Source organism: Rutilus rutilus (genome assembly GCF_951802725.1).
Source record: "Rutilus rutilus genome assembly, chromosome: 23".
Lineage (NCBI taxonomy): Eukaryota > Metazoa > Chordata > Actinopteri > Cypriniformes > Leuciscidae > Rutilus > Rutilus rutilus.
The window spans coordinates 5,864,816-5,890,060 of NC_140233.1; the positions used below are offsets into that span (position 1 = coordinate 5,864,816).

A 25,245-nucleotide genomic window follows, 5' to 3' on the forward strand; every position below is an offset into this window, starting at 1 on the left:
ATGAGAGAGAATGTCGAATGTGAAGAACGGTGATGAGACAAAAAAAAAAAAAAAGCAATCTGGAGTGTTCTTAAAACCTGCCGTTTCTTCTCCGAATGCAACGTAATGAACTGACTCCATATGAGGAAATGTCATGAACTTGTAATTTCAATGAAAAGCATGATAACTTAGATAAAGAAATATCCGTGAATTTATATGGAAACAAGCTTTGGGAGATTTCCATCTTTACTCTCCTCATGTTATGTTGCATTCGGAGATCGACTACTTTTGACTGACAAAATTTCAGCCACCGGAAACACTATAACTGATAAAGTGAGTCGGACAAAACCTTTCTTTTTAGTAAACTCTGTGTACACAAACAATGTAGTCAATGCTGGAGTTCATGTGTAGAGCCCCTGGTGATACTTCAGCACAGTTTCATGTTGTGTCGAGCCTTCTTAGTGTTTTAAAAATAGCGATTTTGATGCTATCACTGTAGTGCCCCATGCACTCCCATTCAAAAGGCATCTTGACCTAAAACAAAAATACGGTCAATCTTAAAAGTGGAGTTTCCATTCTAATTATGCCTTTACACGAAAGTTTGACTCGGGTTAAGATTAACAAAAAGAGCCTAGGTTCAATTTTGGCGAGAGTTACCCTTTAACTTAGTTAAAGGGGACCTATTATGCCCCTTTTCACAAGGTGTAAAATAAGTCTCTGATGTCCCCAGAGTGTGTATGTGAAGTTTTAGCTCAATATACCCAACAGATAATTTTTTACAGCATGTTTAAATGGTCACTTTTTGGTGCTCAGAAAAACGCGCCGTTTTAGTGTGTCCCCTTTAAATGCAAATGAGCTGCTGCTGCACGGCACAGGGGGCGGAGCTTCATGAGCTCGCGCTCAGTCTCTCAGGACAAATTCATCTCACGGAATGATGATAATATCAGAAACTCTCAGTAACGGTGTTCATTTCGGCCCGGAGTCGGACAATAATGCCTACAGAGTCAGAGTGCTGTATGGAGATGGAACAGGTATAGTTTAGTAGTTTAATTACGGTTATAACGTATTTGTCATCTGCTTGTATGTATCCACTATTAATAGCCTACAAGTCAAATATACTGATGAGTTTAATAAAGTTTATTGTACATCACACAAAAGATGAAGCTTCAGTTTTACTCCAGAAAATCACCGTAAGAGCTGAGTAAACACAGTATAAGAAGTGCGCAAGTACATAAACAAATTTCGGTAGAGTTGAGGGAGCATTTTCTTTGAAAACTAAATAATTCCACCTCGTCTTCAGCGGCTGCCTCAGATTTCGGGAGTAAATAGAGAGAGAGCTATGTGGATTAATACATCCAGCCACACAACACCTACAACGCTTGGGAGACATTCTCGTCAGTGCAGCCATGGCGGATGTGTATTACTCGCTGTGAACTCGATCAGGGCGGGTCTATGTTAAAACAGCAGTGTCTGTCAACACTCGTGGGCGGGGCCTGTGCTTAATGACGTCACTAAAGCCGCATTCTGAAAACAGGTCGTTGGGAGACACTGCTGATGATTTATGGGGATTAAGTGGATTTTTTATCACTATAGGGTGGTTGTGTACACACACTGCCAACACACATTTATGTCCAAACAGCATGCAAAAGTGAATTTTGCATAATAGGTCCCCTTTAAGTAGAGTTTACTTAATTCCATATGTGAAATTTACTTGCCAAATAAAGATTAAGTACATTTTACACAGTTCTTTTCAGTGTATGCAGGACCAGGACTCTACATGCAAACACACTGTCCTACCATCACCATGTCTCCAGTGAGCGAGTTGGCAAGGTCAGACACTGAAGAATGTCCGTCGGCATCTGGCGGCTGACCCTTAGGACTGTTAGCCGGCTTATTCCCCATATTCCTACTGCAGGGGGAGAGACACACACAGAGGAACACGGGTTACTAAAAATACCAGCGATGAGTGACTTGCCCTGCGATTCTTTCTCTTTGCCACAGAATCAAACCCCAGATGACCTTTTGACCTCTATGTGCGTTGACTCGTGTTATTCTGACCGGCTTCGTCACACATTTTAGAAACAGACAAGAATATGCAGAAGACAAATTAATAACAAGCATGAGAATGATTTTTACTTTCGATCACTTGAACACAATAAAATAAAGCCACAACAGAGAGATATAAAAGAAAAATCACACAGTTCAAGCTTTTACACATTTCCTGTTATAAAACATAAAAACATTGTGAGACAAAATGTTACCTCAGATTATAACACAGCCAAAAGACACCATAAACTGGCCAATATTCAGGGTTATTAAATATTTCAGCAAACACATAAAGCTGTCAATTCATCATGCCACGGTGCGGTCCGTTTCGTTTTCCAGAGGTTGGTGTCCGAAGTCAGATTTGTGCGGCTGGCCTGGACTGGAAAATTAACTTAATATGGGAATGATATGGGTTCAGTACAAGAGAAGCCGATTTACAGGCATTTGTAGCGTAATGCTTATTACTACAGACTTCATTTGGACTTGAAATAAAATGCTTATAGCCACAGAAAATAATTGTGATTGTAATTGTGACTCATTGCTCAGCTAAAAAAAAATAAAAAAAAATAATAATAATAAAATAAAAAAATAAAAAAATAAAAAAAATAAAATGCTTATAGCCACAGATAATCATTTTGACTTAAAATAAAATGTTTATTGCCACAGAAAATAATTGTGATTGTAATTGTGACTCATTGCTCAGCTAAAATAAAATAAAATAAAATAAAATAAAATAAAATAAAATAAAATAAAATAAAATAAAATAAAATAAAATAAAATAAAATAAAATAAGGATTAATGCCTTAGGAAATAATGTTGACTCATGGCTCCATTTAACACAAATAAAATAAATAAAATAAATAGCATATTGCCACAAATTATTTTTTAAAATAAGTTAAAAATAAATAAATGTTTATTGCCACAGAATATAATTTTTTGACTGATTGCTTCATAAAAAAAATTATAAAAATAAATGTAATAAAATAAAATAACAACTCAACTGTTTGTAAAATAAAGTAATAAATAAAGTAAAATAAAGGTTTAATGCCACAGAAAATAATTAAAAATCATTGCTCCATAAAAATAAAATAAAAAATAAAATATGTATTGTATTGCCATAGAAAATAATTTTGACTCACTGCTCGTTTGAAGTTAAAAATAAAATAAAACAAAATAATAAATGTTTAATGCTATGGAAATTATTTTGAGTCATCAATCCATTAAAAAATCTAAAAATAAATTCAGCTTAAAGAATAAAATAAAATAAAATAAAATAAAATAAAATAAAATAAAATAAAATAAAATAAAATAAAATAAAATAAAATAGGGGTTTAAAAGCAGAAAGAAAGCTCATATTTTTCAAGAGTTCTAGATTATCCAGTAAAACATATAGGCAGATAATATGTGTTCATGACACTGAAATAAATAAATAAATGTCTGTGATAAGTGACATTATGCCACAAATGCTGTCGATCGAGCATAACGTGTACTAAACCCCTAAATATAACTTTAATGTTTGACTAATCTACTGAACTAGTTGACAGGACAAAACTAAACCAGAGCAGGGGCCGAAAGAGCAGAGAGAGAGAGAGAGAGAGAGAGAGACAGACAGAGGAGGTGAAAAGGACAAATGCAGACATCTGAATGAAACTGAGTGTTCAGATACAAACCGAGACACAGAAAGACTGAAAGAGAGACGCACACAAGACAACTACAGGATGAACACAGAAAAGCGATGAAGGCGGCACACGGATACAGACGAAACTGAGACACGGGAACAGCTGGAGGGAGAAAGAGAGACGAAAGACAGCGTAAGAGGAAAAGAGGAGACGCTTTCTGTGATGGAAAGGCAGAAGATTATTCGCATGACTGGAGAGTCAAACAAAACCATGAGAGAGACGTCAACCAAACCAGCACAGCTGCAGGAGAAAGAGAGAGAGAGAGAGAGAGAGCGAGAGAAGACAAGAAACCCTGGAGTCAGTCAGAAAGAAAGGAGAGTTAAACGAAAGCACATACAGAGATTAGTTCTACAGAAAAGAAACGACGGAAAAAGAAAGACAAAAAGAGACCAGGAAGGAAGCGTTTTGTTTCCGGAGAGAGGTGAAGCTTTGAAGAGAGAGAGAGAGAGAGAGAGAAAATGAACGCTGGAAAGACAAAAGAGAGAGAAGGAGTAAACAAATAGTGTAAAGGAACACAGCAAATGGCACATACAGTCGAACACAGAACAGGAGGGGAATAAAAGAGAGACATCGGCAGATCAGACTGTCTTTAGACTGGCAGGGAAAGGGTTAGCTCAAACTGTTCAGCGTTTACTCGCCCTCGTGTCCTTCCACACCTGTACCACTTTCTTTCTTCTCTGGGACGAAAGAGAAGATGTTTAGAAAAATGTTCCAATACAATTAGATAATCTAAACGGTATTTATAATGAAAGTGGATGGTGACCAAAGCTGTCGAGCTCCGAAAAGGGCATGAAAGCACCAAAAAATGAAGCTCATACGACTTTTTTAGTCTTCAGAAATCATACGATAACTTTTTATGAGGGAAAAGTCTGACGTTTAAATAGCTATTCGCTGTTAATCGTTTCACATATAGGGGGAAATGCAAAATATAAAATAAAAAATATAAAAAATATACACTGAAATTTAAATAGCTATTCACTGGAAAGCTTCACATTCAGCCAAAATTACAATAGAAAATTGCAACAAAAAGTAAGATAAATAAAATATACATTATTATTATAAAAATAAATGTAAAAAACACAACATTTTTTATTTAAATATAGAATTTAAGTTTCTTTTCACTGAAAATATTTTCATTTCAGAATTGGAAAATAAAATAAAACAATGAAATTTAAATAATTATTAACTAACTATCTTTTTTGCAGGCAGCCAGACATCACAAAAAATATATATAATTGAAAATCTTTTCATATACAGTATAGAAATATAAAATATTCAATAAAATATAATTTTTTAAAATTGATATTCAGTGAAAATCTTTCCGCATAAAGCCAGAAGTGGACCACAAAAATACAATTAAATAATAAAATTAAATAAAATACTGAAATTTAAACTGCTTTTCGCTTAAAGCTTATTGCATAAAGCCAGAAGTGGACCATAAACATAAAAGAAAACACTAAAATTGAATGAAAATATTGTTTCATACTGCCAGATTTGCAACATTAAATGAAAGTTTTTGTGTTTTCTTTTTTGGAGCATTGTGCCGTTTCAGGTTCAGTTTTCAGTCCCACAGTAAACACCACGAGGGTGAGTAGACGAGTGTGATCATATTTCATATTCCCGGCTGTATCCGCACCAGTCTAAGGAGAGCTGCAGAGGTCCGGGAGGACGGATCTGACTCGGGCGGGAGGTTTACGCACAAACCATGAAGCGTCTGTCTGTCAACACATCTGTTTCGGGAAAACATCCGCTCAATGCTGTCGCTTTACTTCAAGCTTAATTCACTCAAAAGCCGCCACGAACATCATGGCCGAGTTGTTGAAGACACACAGACGTAGTCGTAGCGGAGACGAGAACACATCGAGCAGGCAAAGCGACACACACACACACACACACACACGGACAGACAGACAGACGGACGGACAGACACGAGGTTAGCTCGGGAGGGGAGAGAGACAGGGCTGTAAAATCCTCATCAATATTCAGGGGAGGTGTCAAGTCATTGGTTAATTGTGAACTGAATGCAGCTCTGATTGGCTGAATCTGTTAATGAGTTAGTGTCCTTGTTAGTTCAAACCTATTGAACCCACACACATTCAGCTGCCATGAAAAATGAGAACAGATGGAGAAATGATAATGACAGAGAGAAGAAGAAGTGAATTTCAGGGTCTGAAAGCCCGTTTAAAGTTTAAACCCTTTTTTAATGCTTTACTTTAGTGCGTTTCTGTTTGTGACTCGAAACCGATGACATTAATAACTGTGTGTAAAAATGCTTTAGAAGCCTTGAAAGCTGAAACTCACGGTTATGGTAATGAGCGTTACATTTCTGACACACGCTTGAGGTGTTCGGCCAATCACAACGCACCGGGTCAGCTGGCCAATCAGAGCACTCTGAGCTCTCAAGAAGGAGGGGCTTAATAGAAATCAGTGCATTTCAGACAGACTGGTGATGGAGGCGCTGGAATAATGTGCAGTATGTGGAAAATAATGTGTTTTTGAGCATTAAAGCATGTTAACCTATTCTAATACACCCAATAAACGAAATAATGAACTTTTATGTAAAGTAAAGTGTCTGAGACAATATTAAAAAGAAACAAAGTCCCGTCCGCCAAAGAAAGCAACAGTTGAAGCCTGAAGACTTTCTGTCAGACTCAGAAACGCGTGAACATCGAAGAGAAGGATGATGTTTTCTAGATAATCTTGAAAATGAAACCCCTGGATGAGAGCGGGACGAGTTCAGCGGAGAGCGAGAACAGGTGAAATGAGGACAGAGAAAAGAGAAAGAACACAATGAGCATCTTTCTCTCTCCGTATCTCTCCGTCTGTCCTTCGCTATCGATCGAGGGCAGATAAAGAAGACGTTGAGCTTCTCCGAGGCCTGAATAATTCATTGACTGTAGACGTGCGACTCGCCTGCAGGTTATTCAGGAGTTCGGCTCAGTAACCTGTTTAACTTTAGCTGTCATCCAACATGTCAACACAAATATCATCTTCATAAATCTTTTAACAGTTTTATAAAACGCTTTATAAAACCGATCCACCTTTGAAGTTGGTGTGAAATAGCATAAATACACTATATTAAAATAAAAAAGTTTAGTGTCATCTTTTATTAATACTGCACATGTAAGTATTGAACACTTTCGTCTTATGTAATGTTTACATTGTTGCTGTTTTATAAAAGCAATGTGCAGATAGGCTTATGTTTATTTTAGTTTCTAAAATTTTATATTTAATTAAAACATATATTTAAACTTTTAATTTTATTTTTAAATAATTAAATATTTTAGTTTCTAAAATTTTATATTTAATTAAAACATATATTTTAACTTTTAATTTTATTTTTAAATAATTAAATATTAAGCAATTAAAATGTATACAAATGAATAAATATTGTTTTTATTTTAAATAATATTTACTAATTTAATACTTTTGTTTTATATCATGTCAATTTTGTTGCCGTTTTATAAAAGAAATAAGCAAATGTTTATTATATTGCTAAAATTAAATATTTAATTAAAAATATATTTTAATTGTAATTTTAGTTTAGTTTAATTATTGAAGTAATTAAAATGTATACAAATAAAATAAAATAATGAATTAAATAAAATGTTTATTTTATATAATATTTAGTAATATTTTTTTTTGCCTTATATCTTGTTGATATTATTGCCATTTTATAAAAGCAATACGTAGATGTGCATTTTAGTTGCTAAAATTAATTATTTAATATATTTTAAGTTTACATTTAATTTTTTTAAATACTTTCAAATGAAGTAATTCAAATGTACACAAATTAAATTGAATAATGAATTAAATAAAACATTTATTTAAGAAATAATCTGATGTGTTTAATTTTGTTTATTTCAAATTAAAAAAGAAAGGTTTTGAATAAACTTTACTTTAAATAATTAATATTTAAATGATAATGACAATAAAAATGACTAAATAATAATTGATTAATTTATTAAAGAAAATAAAATATTTATTTTATATAACATTTAGTAAAATAATTTTAAATGATTTAAAAAATAAGTTTGGCATCTTCCCTACATTTTTTTTTTTTGTGCTTATATATCCTGATTCACTCATCAAGCGTTCACATCTGCATACTTGACTATATTCTGGCCATAATGGGGTTTAACCCTTTGCGTTGTGCCTAACAACACTCCTTCACCATGGTAAAAACACTGTAACTTGCGACTTTAAGTGGCAAACTGCTGTGTTTGAGTAAAGCTCATGGATGTAGGACAGCACAAGGAGAAATAAGACAGAGAGAAACAGATGATTTCTCTTGAACTGATGTGTATAAACATCTCCCACACATGGAGTAGATGTTTTACATTTATGAATAATGTATTTATGATTATTAAGGGCGCTGATGAGATGCAGACGGCAGCCTGCAGGTGTGTGGCGTCACCAGTAGGGGGCGCACAGAGCCCAAATTCCCCCTGACATCTGGAATGTGCTCTTCCAAGCGCTCTCACCTCGAAAGTGGGCTGTTGGCATGGCAACCGAGGGGTGGTGAGAGTGTGTGTGTGTGAGGGATGGAGGGGCAGCAAACGGGAGACCATATAGTGCACAGACAGCAGACGAGGAGAAGGATATATGACAGGTACAGGTGAGCGCCTCGCTAACACACACGCATGGACGTACATGACAAACACACACACGCACACACACACATTCAGAGGCGGGCTGGAGGCGGGTCGCTTTGGGGTTCACCGTGACCTGTTATACTATCCTGCGTTTACCTGCCGCGGGAACCAACGCACGCCCCTCGCTGACCCGTCCAGGCTGGAGAGGGAGACCGCGCTCCCCTCTATACAGATCCCGTCAGAAACACACAACACACCATCATGCCATCGCATGCACACACACACACACACACACACACACACACATCCACACAGCGTACTAGAGATGATTACATAACCAACCCACGATGCACAGCGGCATGAGCGTTTCACAGAAACTCATTACTTCATGCATGTGTGAGATGCAATGGGCCTTTCGAGAGAAAAGTCAAAGCCTGTCCAGTACACACACACACACACACACACACACACACACACACACACACTGCTGTTAGCTCATTCACTTCATTCAGAGCGTTTCATAATTTCTTGGACAGCAGCCCTCCACACTATAAACACACACACACACACACACACACACACACAGATCTAATATGTGCTCGAGCACAGCAGAACAGCTCAATTAAAATCTGATGCTCCTGGGCAAAGACACACCAAGTTTCCAATAAAAATCCCTAAAGGAATAGTTCAGCCACAAATAAAAATCATCCACACACTCTTTCTCTACAGTGTGGACTGCGACGGAGACGTTTAGCAGAACGTCCAAGCTGCACGTTTGCTATTTCTGTGCTCTTCACAGGACATCCAGAATTAAAGAGAGAAATACAGGAGGATATACAGTATTATGTATATTATAGTAGTCTATATATATATGTCTAGAAGAAGAAGTGTAATTTATATATGTATATATATATACAGGGTTTGAAATGAACTTTTTCACCCACCGGCCAATTTGGCTGTTGTCACTGGCCATTCAGAACTTCCACCAGCCAATAGAAATGAACCAGGTCACAGCTTTTTAATCTACGCTATTGCTTCAGTGCAAGTGAACAAGCGTGGCGTTATTTGTTGCGTAGTGACGTGTGTGTTCAAGTAGCCTGAGCCAGAAATACGCTGTATTTCATAGATCACGATGACTCACGAGTTGAGTATTTGCATTACACTTCTTCCCACATACATTAATAAACAGTCAAAAACAAGACTAAAAAGTATGTAAAAAATACATAAAAATACTATACGCTCAAATATGATCATGTTTGTTGTGTTATATAAATTGAATTCCAAGTAAAAAAAATCACAAATATCTAAAATCACAATTTATTCATAATTTACATTTTTGGGTGAACTATCCCTTTAATTCACACATAAACATACACACATATGTGACCCTGGACCACAAAAGCAGTCACATGGGTCCATTTTTTGAAATTGAGATTTGTACATCATCTGAAAGGTGAATAAATAAGCTTTCCATTGACGTATGGTTTATTAGGATATGACAATATTTGGCCGAGATACAACTATTGTAAATCTGGAATCTGAGGGTGCAAAAAAATCAAAACATTGAGAAAATCTCCTTTAAAGTTCTCCATTTATGTTCACGCTTATGCTGAATTCACTCACAAAAATAAATGTTTTATATCTTTACGGTAGGAAATGTACAAAATATCTTCATGGAACAGGATCTTTACTTAATATCCTAATGATTTTTGGCATAAAAGAAAAAACAATAATTTTGACCCATACAATGTATTGTTGGCTATTGCCACAAATATATATAAATGTGACTGGTGACGTGATCCAGGGTCACATAAACACAATACACACATCATCTCAGAGTGAGCTGGTCAAAAACACTAAAACGAAATAAGCATCGGTTAAAAAAGCCGCTCTGTTCAACTCCAGCCAACCTGGAGCATCGGCAGCGTTTGCTCTGGGAAGCATCACTATTACTGGTCATACTGGTCACTCTTTAAGCCCTAACAGGACAGGCGTTACACTTCAGCACACAACAGCTCCTGCTCCCGACAGGAATGATTCCTCAAAATGTGTGTTTTGTTGAGGTGTGACATTACCCAAATCCCAAGTTTAATCCCAAATCCCATTACAAATCCCAAAGTCTTCCACTGAATGACTGACAGCCTAACCCTGGCGCCGTGGTTGAGAGCGACCGGCCGCAGGCCATGCGAATCATGAAATGCTACAAGGCTTTTTTCAGCGAAGTCAGCATGTTAAAACTCGCTGTGTCCAAACAAACCCTGTTCCTTTCGCTTCATCCACCCTTTCATTAATACACCTGCTTTTAAACACACACTGCGCTCTCTCTTTATCTGCAGCTAATTACAGAAGATTACCCACTCCAGTGGAGAGCTAGAAGGCGACACACACACACACACACACACACACGGCGTCAGCACCACGGACAGCTCCATTATTCTGCAGGAGTTTGACCCTCACATCTTCTACTCGTCTCAAGCGCTCACGCTCACGGCTAGATGTTGTGCTCAACTCCCACTGATCATACATCACACTGATGCCAGACATGCTTATGTGGAGGAATCGAGCATTCAGAATCTATAACACACACAACAATAAGGATAAATCGAAAAATAACATTATATATATATATATATATATATATATATGTAAATTTATAATAAAATATTAATATAAATAATAAATTAATAACTATATATATATACACACATATATATTTATATTAGTAATATTTTTTATTATTTTATTAATATATAATTTATATTAATATATTATTATATTAATAAGAAATAATATATATATATATATTAATATTTTATTATATATTTATACATTTTAACTAATCTTATATATATATATATATATATATATATATATATATAAGATTAGTTAAAATTTATAAATATATAATAAAATATTAATATAAATAGTATATTAAATAAAAAATTACCATTTGATAAAAACATTGAGTTCTTTGTCTGGTGTCGTCTATTTTATGTGGATGATTTTTGCCTACGTTTCTCCTGTGTGGATTTATTCCCTTCTATTAGCGGCCACCCGTGACATATGCAAATTATATTTACATATATATTAACTTTATGTATAAATATACTAAATAGGTGATGCATGAAAATCAGGGGAAATATGTGCTTGTTTGAAATTCTTCAGAGTTGCAAATCTGGAAGTAAGCAAAGCTAATTCACATGCGAAGAAGTCAGCCAATCACAGCAGAGATCATGTGCACACGCACAGACGTCTTAAAGGTACCGCAGCATAAGCTAATTCACATGCGAAGAGGTCAGCCAATCACAGCAGAGATCATGTGCACAGACGTCTTAAAGGTACAACAGCGTAAGCTAATTCACATGCGAAGAAGTCAGCCAATCACAGCAGAGATCATGTGCACACGCACAGACGTCTTTAAAGGTACCGCAGCATAAGCTAATTCACATGCGAAGAGGTCAGCCAATCACAGCAGAGATCATGTGCACAGACGTCTTAAAGGTACAGCAGCGTAAGCTAATTCACATGCGAAGAGGTCAGCCAATCACAGCAGAGATCATGTGCACAAACGTCTTAAAGGTACAGCAGCGTAAGCTAATTCACATGCGAAGAAGTCAGCCAATCACAGCAGAGATCATGTGCACAGACGTCTTAAAGGTACAACAGCGTAAGCTAATTCACATGCGAAGAGGTCAGCCAATCACAGCAGAGATCATGTGCACAGACGTCTTAAAGGTACAAGAGCACAAACAGCCGGTTTAATTCTACAGGTCAGCGTGGGCGGAAAATGATCTTGAAAAACTGCTTTTTGTGCATACTAACTTTATAAACAGGCTCCAGGGGAAAATGTCAATATAAATCATATTTATGCTGCCATATAACACAGAAGTTTAAACCAGTTAGCTGCTCTTCATAGCTGCAAACGTAGCTATTCTAAAGCTGTGTTGTGTGTAGGTTCAGACAGAACTGCATAAAGAACTGCATTATATAATCATATGCATTTTTATGCAAATTTATGCCCGCAACAATATGCGTATCCTCAGCCACAATCCACAGCGTCCCGTTATCTGCATAACACTAGACGTGTCTACACACAAGCCGCCCACACGCTGAGAGTGTGTGTGTGTGTGTGTGACCACGATTGTGTAAGATTGAACAGTCAATAAAGAAACAAGCTTTTGTCACTGGGGTTTTAATTCCTGCTGATACTATAATCCAGATGAAAACAGGAACGGCACGCAGCACAGAAGTGTACGGATGAGTTTCCAACCACTATAGTATACTTTAATTCAGCAAGGGTGCATTACATTGATCAAAAGTGACAGTAAAGACATTTATAATGTTACAGATTTCCGTTCCAAAGAAATCTGGTCTTATGAGCTTTCTATTCAAATAAAAATATCACTGTTGTGTTTCCACAAAAATATTGAGCAGAAAAACAGTTTTCAACACTGATAATAATTAATAATCATAAATGTTTCTCAAGCATCAAATCATCATATTAGAGTGATTTCTAAAGGATCATGTGACACTGAAGACTGGAGTAATGATGCTGGAAATTCAGCTTTGATCACAGGAATAAATGACATTTTACATGATATTCATTTAAATTGTAATAATATTTCACAATTTTTCTGTATTTTTGATCAAATAAATGCAGCTTTGGTTACATCTTTCAAAAACATTTTAAAAATTGTACCAAGCTATTTTTACTAGTGTAGGCCTATGTAGAATGTGCAAATTTCAATATTAATATAATATATATATATATATACACACACACACACACACACACTATTCTCTCTCTCTCTCTATATATATAGTATATATATTATATATATACATATATAATAGTGTGTGTGTGTATATATATATATAGTGTGTGGATATATATAATAGAATGTGCAAATTTCAATATTCAATTATATATATATATATATTTATGCTACAAAAATACAATGTTTTTCTTCCAGTAAAGTTTATATGCAGAACTCCAGGATTTGATTCTGAATAGTGTAAATGTCAAAAGCGTATACAGTAGAACAACACAGTATGTGAATGAGTTTCATTCATAGACTCAAACTAACCGAGTATAAAGACTCTGAGAGAGCCTCGGGCTGGATTTACATCAGAAAGATCCTCTCTCTGACACAACACACTTATATTCTCTGTGTGTGTGTGTGTGTGCTTTTCAATCTAAATGCCATGATCACAGTGGGAGCTTCAGTCCCCATCCACAGCAAAGCCTCCCTATAAAGGTGCCGCACGCTTGAATCAACAGCAAAATGGCAGAGAAAAGCTGTGTGTGTGTGTGTGTGTGTTAGCATGTGAGACGTGATATGAATCTGTGTGTCTCGCTGCACACGGCACATGAGTGAATGACACGAACACGTCTGGGTCACACCTCCGCCACAATCTGCTCAAACCAATAAGAAATGAGGAGAATTAACTCTATTTTAGGACTGTTAGTATACTTCTGCATTGTGACATTATATTCACGAATAAATTAAGCACGTTAACCTCATTTCTCAGTAGCATATTGTAATGTACAAAATATTCATAATCATAAGTACTAAATTAAATAAATAATATCATTTATGTAATTACTAATTGCAAATCCAACTGTAAGTATATATAATAATGGTGTTTGTATTTAATGTATAAATAAATAAATACTAAATATATGTGTGTGTGTGTGTGTGTGTGTCATGCTAGTATTCTGTACTAAATGTATGTTCATTTAAAAATTTAAAATATCAATATATACCAAATATTCATAATCTTATTTATTTAATAAACATTTGTAAATCACACTGCATAATAATATTATCATAATGATATGTGTATTTTATTTAATGTATGCTAATTTAAATAAATAAATAAATAATGTCATGCTAGTATTTTGTACTGGTTTTTAAATTATGGTCATTTAAAAATAAAACAAACTAAAGTATTAGCATTGTGTAATGTACAAAATATTCATAATCATAATTGCTAATATATTAAATAAATTTATATTATTTAATATTTGCAAATCCAACTGTAAGTATATAGCATAATTTATTTAGGTTAATTTAAATATATAAAAACATTTGCAAATTTAATTGTAAGTGTATATATATATATATATATATATATATAATAATAATTAATGTTATTATAATATTTTATTATTAATAAATAATAATTTCTTGTTTTTGTTGTTTTGATGTTGTGGTGAATTATGACCCGGCATCATAAGACTCAGACACACATTCATTCCAGCGTCAGTGATCCAGTATAGCTGTAATCTCGCTCATGCTGATTCAAGCACTTCATGGAGATATAACCATCAGATAGCACTTCAAAGCCTGTGTGTGTGTGTGTGTGTGTGTGTGTGTGTGTGTACGTCATCTGCGTCTCTGAGATCGTTTGCTTTCCGCATTATATCTGCCACCGCTTTAGAATAAGAGCTCAGCGATGTTGGTTCACCAGTGCTGAGCTCTTCCTGTTTGATTCTCATTCACTGGGCATTCTGGGTAATCACAAGCCCTCAGTGCAGGGGAACGTGCCAACAGCTCGAAGGCTTGGCCATTCAGACAGTCTCTCTCTTTCACTCGCCGTTCTCCTTATTAGTCTGCTAGCTCTTCCTGGCTGAGTTAATTGCATGTGTGTGTGTTTGGCGAGCCCTGAGTTTTACTCCAGCCCTAATTAACCAGCGAACGAGAGAGAAGGAAAAATGTGTTTTTGAGTCGGAAAAGAGAGAGAAAGACCATTTAATCACCCAGAACGTCTCAGTCAAGTGGAGATTCAGGAGAACTTGTGTGAGATTCTTTCTTCTACAGAACAAAAAAGATGATATTTTAAAGAATGATGGTATCTGATGGTATCCGCGTTTCCATTACCCTTCAAATTGCGCGAATTGAAATTGCGAATTGAAAATACGCCCAATGGAAACACGTCAATTTCGCAAAAACTCCCATTTATCACAAAAAAAAGTTTTTCCGCTCGCATGAGGTGGTTTTTCAGGCAATTCGAAAAAGAAATATTTCGCAAAACTGCAATGGAAACAGTTTTTGCGCATTTACAGGTCACCTGACGCAGATGACGCGGTGTGTTTGGACAGAATACGAGACAGAGTTCTTTATTAAATTTATATAAGACACAATAATTACAGGAATAATGGATTCTAAACCTCAAAGAAATGCCACAATCAAGACCTCGAAGCAGAAATGAGGGAGAAACAGCTCATATGTGCCGCTCACAAGTATAATAATGGTCGTTTCTTACCATTAATGCTTTGAAAACACACACATCTCCTTAGATTAATAATAATGGCCAGTGCAGTGGCTGGGATGTAGTACATAAACCTACCAACGTCTGTTTTCATGGTTTTTGGAATGATTTTATTTATCGCGAGAGGAAAAAAAAAGGAAAAGTTTTAGTCGCATAACATCGGTTAATGGAAACGCCGTCATTTCGCAATCGTTTTTTGTCGACATTTCGAAAGAAAATCTCAAAAGTTTTGTGCAAATCTAATGGAAACGCGACTCTTGACTTCCATAGTATTTTTCCCCCTGGTTAACAACATTCTTCAAAATATCTTTAGTTTTTCACAGAAGAAAGAAACTCATACAGGTTTGGAACGACATGAGGGCGAGTAAATGATGACAGAAATTTCACGTTTGGGTGAACTATCCCTTTAAGCTGCTCTTTTGAACAACTAGTTAGCTGCACTACAAGCTATGAATGAAACATATCTACTACAATGAACATTATATTTTTAAGTATTATTTATTTGGCACATAAACAATGATTAATTAGGGTAACAGCATTATATGCAACTAATCAAAACATTCTAATTTGCATACTTGAATAAAAAAAAGAAAAGTTTTTCAGTTTGTAACTAAATAACTACATATTTCACAAGACAAAAAGAAACTAAACAAAAAACTGTATTCGAACTACTAAAATTAACCATTGGAATGAATGAACAGATTCACTAAAATCTTGTATATTCCATTTCAATATTGTATTGTAATATATAAATTGCCATTCATAAATGAAAATTAATATACTTTTTGTAATTTTCAATATAATTTTTCATTTATTCAATTACATATATGTAAAACTTGAAAAAAAAGTATAACTTTTTATAATTTTATATCTTTATATATATATATATATATATATATATATACTATTAATAGTTAATAGCAATAGTATATAATATATATTAGGCCTATAATAAAAAAATATTTGTAATATTTTATATATATATATATATATATATACACTGTATATAAAATTGTATATATAATCTAATAGTATATAATAAATAAATAAAATAATTTGTAATATTTTATATTATATATATATATATATAATTAGATAGATAGATAAAACTGTATATAAAATTGTATATATAATCTAAAAGTATATAATATATAATATATATTAAAATACATTTTTAATATTTTGTGTGTATATATATATATATATATATATATATATATATATATATAAATAATTAGATAGATATACTGTATATATAATTGTATATATAATCTTTCATATGTAAAACTTTATAAACAATTATTACATATATAGTGCAGAAAGTTTTTCATTTTTTTATGCCTTTGTTATAAATTGCTCATAATCCTAAACTGAACAACTGTAGTGCATTGCACTTTTTCAGGCTGAGAGCAGCAATCCTTCAGTTGAACAGAGGAGGCGCTAGCAGCACAGCAACTACAGGTGTTTCCATCATAATGAAGTCTTGCATCAGTCTGTATAATATTAATGGTGATCAGGGAGACCCCTGATGTGTTCCTTCATGTTTAAAGAGGCATCGGAGTGTGTGTCAGCTCCAGTCTCAGGAGAGTTACACCACTTCAGTCAGAGGCCTGTAAATTAGCCTCGACCAACGGCATCGATACACTCCCTCTCACTGGCGCACCACCAAACGCAGTAAATCATAAACCTAATGCCATACAGCGCCTGTGTGTGAGACTGACAGAGAGAGACACTCACGTCTGCGTTCTCTAATTCAGTTGCGATCACTCGTCGGCCCTCCAAATGATCAAAAACTAATTCAGCCTCTGACTCACTGCCATTATCCAGCGCAGAAACATTCACCGATGATCGCTGGTTAGCCAGAGAGGATTTCCCCCGAGAGGTGTAGGCGAGTGTGTGCTGTGTGTTATCTATGATTATCAGTGTGGTAGCTATAGAGGAATGCTTTTTAATAAATGAATGTTTATGTGAGTGACAGGCATGATTCTTAATAATAAAATCCCTTTGCAGAGCAAATTCACTAAATGCACACACCAGAAAACAAACTCGAAATACCTTACTCATACTATTTCTGAGGTATGCATACTGGGAATTTTCTATTAATGCAAACCTAAGTAGAAGTTTGCATAAATGTGCAGAATACAATATCCCCACAATGCAATGCCCATATTTGTTTTCAAAATGATAAAAGGACACTTTTAAAAATAAATATGGTTATTTCATAAATTGGATTGTTTATTTCAACCCTTTCCCCATTAAAATACAATAAGATATTTTAATTATTAACTACATAACATTTAAAGTTAATAATAAAAAATACATTTAAAAATGCTAATCTATAAAGTGCCATTCATAAGTGAAAATTAACATGTAAAAATAATAATAATAATATATATATATATAAAGTTCACCAATGTTTTGTGTAAAACTTGACTTTTTTAAATATATTATATTTATTTCTATATAATGCATACAGAATGTATGACATTTTATATATATATCTGCATAAAAGATACTATTTAAATATATTTATATTAAAATTAAATTTCAATATTATATATATATAAAATGGTATATATATATATATATATATACATATATATATATATATATATATATATATAAATATTTATAAAAAAAGATTACATATATAGTGCAGAATGATAACTTATATGTAATGAGGTCATGTGATAATGCAGCATCCTGTTTGAAATGTTTATTTTTATATGTTGCACATTGTTTCACATGCAATTTATATTGTGTACTGCATCACTCACAGTAGTTTCCATTCCCAAAACACAGCCGGAGCGGGAAAAGTAAAGCTAATGAGACACCTCGTGAGAGAGAACAAATATAAAAGCATAAAAGACAAGGAAAAAAAAAGTGTGAACTTGGGAGACGTGTTCAAGGAGAGTGGGGATAAAAGGATCTGACGCTAAAGTCAGAGGATGAAAGAAAAACAAATAGGCATAAAAATGGCAAAAACAGAAACAAACAAGACGTGCAGTAAAGATCGCAACAGTTCACATCTCAGCAGGAAGTAAGTCTCAGTATCTCACGCCTCATTGGCTGAGCCCTGGCCCACACAGCCACCAATGGCATTCAAACACCCAGTTAGCCTCAGGTGAGTCTCATTAGCATGATTAATGAGCTCATTACTTATTAGCGACATACAGCTGAACATACAGCTTGTTCATTTACTTCATATCAGCCATTCTGAAGCTATCTTCCGAAACCTAGCGAGAGAAACCGGCGCGTTCCCTGTTCCACAAGATACAGGTGGAAATGAACACAGCCTAACCCTCGTTATGACACAATTATTATGCAGGATTGCATCTTTCGCAGAGAAGACAATGTGAAGAGCTAAGAAAGGATACGTTTATATGGTGGATGGCGACTATATGTGATCACTTACTCAAAATTATTAATATAAATAATCAAAAACACATTTTTACACAAAATTTGTCTACGTACTATGTTTATTTATTCTAATTAAAGTATGCTGTTAATTTTGGAAATGTTTTATGCATCAACACTGAAAAAGTATCATCAAAATTGTTCAATCTAATTAAAAATGGGCTATTTTGATTGTACTATTTGTATGTGCAACATTTTTAAGGCTAGAAACATCGCAATGTAAACATGACGTTCTTGTCGATGCTGAAAAGAATTGGTAAAATATTTCAATCTAATAAAAAAAGTTACTATTTTACTCGTAATTTGTAAGTGCAATATATAGGCGTATTAGAGTAAACATGACAACATGCTAATAGTAAAAACAACTGAAAGTGTTTCTCATGTAGTTCTCATATAGCCACATGCTAACATCAAACCGTTGTAATATAAATAGTTAAAAGTACACTATTTAATTCATAACTTGTTTGTACTGTGTATTTTATGTTAATTTACGTTTTGTGCTGTTAGCTTACTAGCATGCTATCATCAAACTCTTCAAGAATCAGCTGAAAGTTCGGTCATTCTTGCATTTAGCATCGATGCTGAAGCGAATTGATAAAATACTACAAGTACAAAGTAATTAAAAATGGTCTATTTCATTCCTTCGTACGCTTTCGCAGCGTTATCATACGTTAGAGTATCGCAACATGCTAACGCCATGCTACAATAATATCGACTGGAAGTGCCATTTCTCCTAGTTCTCATGAGCATTGCTATTTAGCCACATGCTAGCATCAAACTATTGGAATATAGTTAGTTTAAAAACGCTATTTTACAAACGTGTCAATACAGTTGCACGATTCCAGCAGTTCTCGTAAATATAGTGTCGTTTAGCATTGATACCGCAAAGAATTGGGCTATCTAATTAGGCTATTTTTAAGGGTACTACAATGACAACATGCTAATCATTCGATTAGCAATATGCTAATGTCAAACTTTAGTGAAGGTGTGTCCCAAATCGCATATTTGTGCTCTATTTTACGCCATTTTTGTAGTATAAATTTGACAAAGAAAAAGTGCACTTTAAATACCCGGATGATGCACTTATTTAAAACGAAAAAACGAAGTGTGGAACGGTGGACACTACACGGTTGAATACATAGTGCATAAGTGCATAGTGTATAGTGTGTCATTGGGACACAGCTTGAGTCAATTCCCATGTGTCGTGGTCTTTTGTGTCATTCAACCTGCCATGTGAAGTTGCTGCCTATGAAGTGCACTACAAATAAGTCACTCATGAGATTTGGCTGCCCATGTTGGCAGTCGATAGCATGACGGCTCACTGGCGTTTTGTAACAGGGCTTGAGAGAAACTACTAACTCGCATTACGACTTGAAAGCGAGAGCGGCGCACCGCTGTGTCTGTATCTGCTGCCTCAGAGCCTGTGGCAAATACACGCTATGCTGGGTATTACCCACAATCCCCTGCTCTCTAGCAGGAGCTCTACCGCTTGCTGTGGGTTGGTCAAACATGTAATGCATCTCTCCACACACACACACACACACACACATATTCTGACAGATACCTCTTGTCAGGGGGGGTTTCTTGACTGGGCGGTACTTCCTGTAGGTCTGGAAGATTGGCAAAGTCGTCATGCTCGGCCAATCCGATCGCGAGAGAGAGAACCACCATTTTTCCTTCCCTTCACCAAGAAAATGAGACACAAAACAAAGAGAGAGCAGAAAGAGAGAGCCGTAAAGTGCAGAGAGGAAGAGTCGAGAGCGAGAGGAAACACACAAGAACAAGAACAAGTTATTAGGCAGCAGATAATATTAGTGTAGAGTTTAGCATATCAGCCCCGTTCCTCAGACCGCTCTGCACATGCTCTGTTTTACAGCAGCTGATTCATCAATATGCACTTATTTGCATTTTGCATGTTAGCTGTGGTTGATCTCGATGGCAAACCTGTGCTCACCAATACAAGTAGAGTTAAAGTCGGCATGAAACGGTGTTACAAATGCAGGCATTCGAATCGAAAATGTTATGTGTGAAATACAGATTCTCCAGTCATTCCCGTCGCGTTTAGAGCTGATCTCGATGTAAACGGGCCTGTAAACACTCAAACTCGCATTCTCTCGCACACACACACATTGATTTACTGTCCTCGTCACTCAACACATTCACCGTGTTTCACCGTGGTGTTTTCATCCTTCTCTCTTCTCTCTCTCTCTCTCTCCTCAGCCTTAATTGAGGCCCGTTAGAGAGATCTGGACTAATTGTTTCTATTTGAGAGTGTGTGTGTGTGTGAGGTGTCGGCACTGAGCTGCTGCTTTCTGGGTCACTGCTCACCCTCTATCTCCTCTCCTCTCGCCTTCTCTTCTCTTCTCTTTCTTACATTCTTCAATTTTCTCTCTACTTACAAATCCCCCTCATCTCTGAGGCCGGACCTTTCTCTAATATCCTGCTATTAAACTCCTCTTAAACAGCTTTTGAAAGCTTTCGTCTGTCCCTCCTGATCTTAAAGGAACAGTTCACATGAAAAGTATGATGTTCACAAACACAAATAGTTACAAACCAATATTATATGTGTGAGTGTGCAAATTATAAATATATATAAATAATACATTTAACTATCTATTTTAATATTTATTTATTTATTAAATAAATTACTAACTAATAAATTATAAATTTAAAAATTATTATTATTAATTATTAATTAACTAAATTATTAGTTAATTACTAATTACTAACTTTAGTAAATAACTAATTATTAATAAAATAATTTATTATAAATAACTATTTTATATATATATATAAATAATACATTTAGCAATTTTATATAATTTATGTTGTTTTATATATATAATTAACATTGAATATTCAAATGTGAATGTTGTGCAATTTAAAATTTATTTTCTTTTTCATACATACAATATACATACATATTACAAACGTACAATATATATTTACACACACAAAGATAAATACAAATTCATCTGTCATCATAAATGTCATCTTTATCAAATCTCAAAATGAATATCCATTTTTCATATTGTAAATTATGTTTTTTGTGTTATTTTTGGATCAATAAAATACTTTATTAAATCATTTCGGGATTCATTTTGGGACATCTTTGAAATATCGCTTTATGTTCCGCAGAAAAACAACAGCGTCAAGCGGGTTTGGACCGACATGACAGTGAGTGAAGGGTGACAGTATTTTCATTTTCAGGTGAACTATTCCTTTAAATTCCAACCTCGTCATACGGCATTATTCTCTCTCTTTCTTCACTTCCTTTCCTTCTCCTCGTATCTAAAGTGGTTTTAATACTCTCTAACCCCCCTCTCCACTTCCCCAACTTCCATTTCTTCCCTCTCTCTCCTGCTGTAAATCCATCCATTCCTTCATATTCTCTTGGGCTTCCCTCCATTTTGGCCGACTCCGGCTATTTTTGCCTTTCAGAATTTAATGGCTGCAAAAAATAGCTCCTGGCTGGAGCGACTACACACTCGCGCGCGCACAACACATACTCATCCGCACACAACAGACAGGAATCATTACTGTCAAAGTAATAAAAAGAAGCACTTTTCCGGTGAGAGCCGGACGGCGAATGTTCTGGGATGTTAACAGGACCGTCGCTGACCGCTGATAACACACCAACAACCCTCAATTACACCCCACCTCCCCCTTCCTCTCGCCTTCCCTTTCTTCTTCTCTTTTTCTGTCTCTATATCAGACCCAAGGCCATGAATGTGTGTCAATGACATCCCCCTTTAACCAGCGGAGATGAAATATTTAGTCTTCCCAGCATAAGCGGAACACGGATGTTTTCTAACTGGCACACTTCCATACTATTTTTGCAGTATGAACATTGTTCACCGTATGTGAATTCTGTATGCATGAAATTACCAGAGGATCTACACCATTTGCAAAATGTGAAGTATGCAAACTTCCTCAATGCATTGCATTTAACTTTGAACCCATTAGCTATGTTTCAATCCGCTTATTTATATGCGAATTTGAAAGTCTATGGAAAGGATGCTGGATGGAAATACCCTGGTAATCACCCTGGTTGAATTTGCTCAGCGAGTTACTCTGGGGTCGAGTAATGATGCTCATTAAATATGCCCCTCGATCTGAGCTGCACCAATCACATCGGGTTATCTGATATAGGCGGGCCAGAGGCAAGCTAAAGATGACGACAGCGCTGTGACGTCGAAGTCATTAGTAAACATTGCAAGATGGCTATGGATGAACACCAGTTGTTTGAAACGGCTTTGGCCGCTACAATGAAGGAGTTAGACTTGGCTTTTTATCTAAAAGAGGAACAGAAGACGCCGCTCGAATCGTTCCTTTGCAAGAAGGACGTTTTTGCTGTTTTGCCGACCGGATACGGCAAGAGTCTAATCTACCAGTTATCTCCGCTGCTAGCTAAGCGATAACTTGTTGTGATTGGTCATAGTGTTATCCAATTGCGTGCACTGAGATTTTCAAATGCACGCCTGGTGCCGCCCCTCGAGCTGGCCGATTTTCATTAGTCGACGCCAGACCATTAATCTTTTAGAATTAGGTCTGGATTTCCAGGCTAGGATGGAATTTTTATTTTATTTTTAATCCGATGTGCGTAAACTACGAAGGAAACACATTCACCGAAGAAATCCCTCGACGCGCAACAAAAACTCAACAGAGGATGTGATTGGATATCTGGACTAACCAGCGGACCAATCGCATCACAGCATCTCAAATGTTGATTTGGTCGTTCTGAAATGCCTGAACCAAAGTCTGCAACCAGAATGATTTGGTTTAATTCTCTCAGAAACGCGTCTCACACGATTGCATTTCCAAAGGCACAAGAGAACATGACAGCGTTTATTGCTTTGTATTATTTAGTCATTTATGATGTACGAAAAAGAGCCACAGTTGCTTCCCCGATTGCAGCAACTTCCATATTTTGCACCAGATTCCCAGGAAGTGAGGATGTTGTTCTCTTGAACACATGGGATGGAAGCGGTGCTTTATTCGCAAATGTTTTATGCGTATTCAAATTTTTCGCATAAGTTAAATTCGTAACTTTGGCTACTGACTCTATTTCGTCTCTTTCTCCAGGTCATTATTTGATCAAACTCCCAAAATCTGAGGAATAATATTTAAAAAAGTGCAATAATCTGGTTTAGTTTATGAGCTGAGCACTAAAGACATGAATTAAACATGCAATGCAGTCCTTTCATGTGATGAGAATGTAGCATACTACAAGTTTGAAACATTTAACAATGCATACTGTATAGTACTGTATTAACAGTTATCAATACTGGAAATGGAAGGACAAATGTAGAGGGTCATCCGTTATTTAATGCATAAATGCATACTAAATCTGCATACTGTGCACAACAAACTGCAGCAATAGTATGGGAGTATGCTATTCTGAACCTCAGGCAAAACCCCATATTTCCTCACTTTCTTTCTGTTTTCTTTTCATTCTCTGTCCCGGGGTAACAATCCATTTTGAGAGTAATGATTCAGAGGACAGAAAATCAATGCTTCAGGGTTAACGTGAATCTGTAGCAAAGACTTTAAACTGAACACCTGCCTGCGTGCAAACACTATCAAACGCACACAAACCGTGGAAACAAACACGTATAACCAAACGGAAAACAGATTTTACAGAATAGTAAAATAATGTACTCACCCACTGAATGTTAATGAGCTGCACGATTAATCTTTAAAAGATTGCGATCTCGACTCAAACATGTTTGGGCATGAAAAACAGCTTCACAAACAGCCTTTTCAACCACACAGTATCTTATTTCTGTGTTAAATCTTCAAATAATCACAGAGGTACTGAGATAAAACATTATATTTCGCATTTAAACACTGACGATAGCAATCAAAACAGAGTAACTTCGCGCTTCAAATAACGGTTGTTTTGATTACATTTTTACGCGAGTGCGAGTGACTGTTAAAAAAATGTATGTCACTGAATCATTCATTCTAGAGATTCATTCAAAAACACTGATTCATCTGGTAATAAAATAAGTGAAGTCTTTGAGTCGTCATTGAATCATTAATTCAACCCGATTTAAAAAATAAATAAATAATTAAACATTTAAATGAACTGCAGTAGCCTAATTAATATTTTGTCAGAACCTCTAGTAAATTACATGCTATTTTGTTTAAGTCTGTTCAGAATCATGGAAGAATCATATCTCTACTTGAAACAAAAAATCGTGATCCTCAATTTAACCAGAATCGTGCAACATTATCACATAATTATATAA

At 35.3% G+C, this 25,245-nt stretch overlaps 1 protein-coding gene across 3 annotated transcripts in view; it reads right to left on the bottom strand.

Moving 5' to 3' along the window:
* The window catches only part of syt7a (synaptotagmin VIIa), a 129,862-nt gene that overhangs the window by 4,544 nt on the left and 100,073 nt on the right, over positions 1-25,245 (bottom strand). For all 3 annotated transcript variants that reach the window (XM_084397336.1, XM_084397338.1, XM_084397337.1), the window contains 2 exons: positions 20,556-20,672; positions 1,777-1,888 (listed from right to left, as the gene is read on the bottom strand). In XM_084397336.1, coding sequence (XP_084253462.1) covers positions 1,777-1,888; positions 20,556-20,672 — 229 coding nt within the window. The remainder of the gene's footprint in view (positions 1-1,776; positions 1,889-20,555; positions 20,673-25,245) is intronic.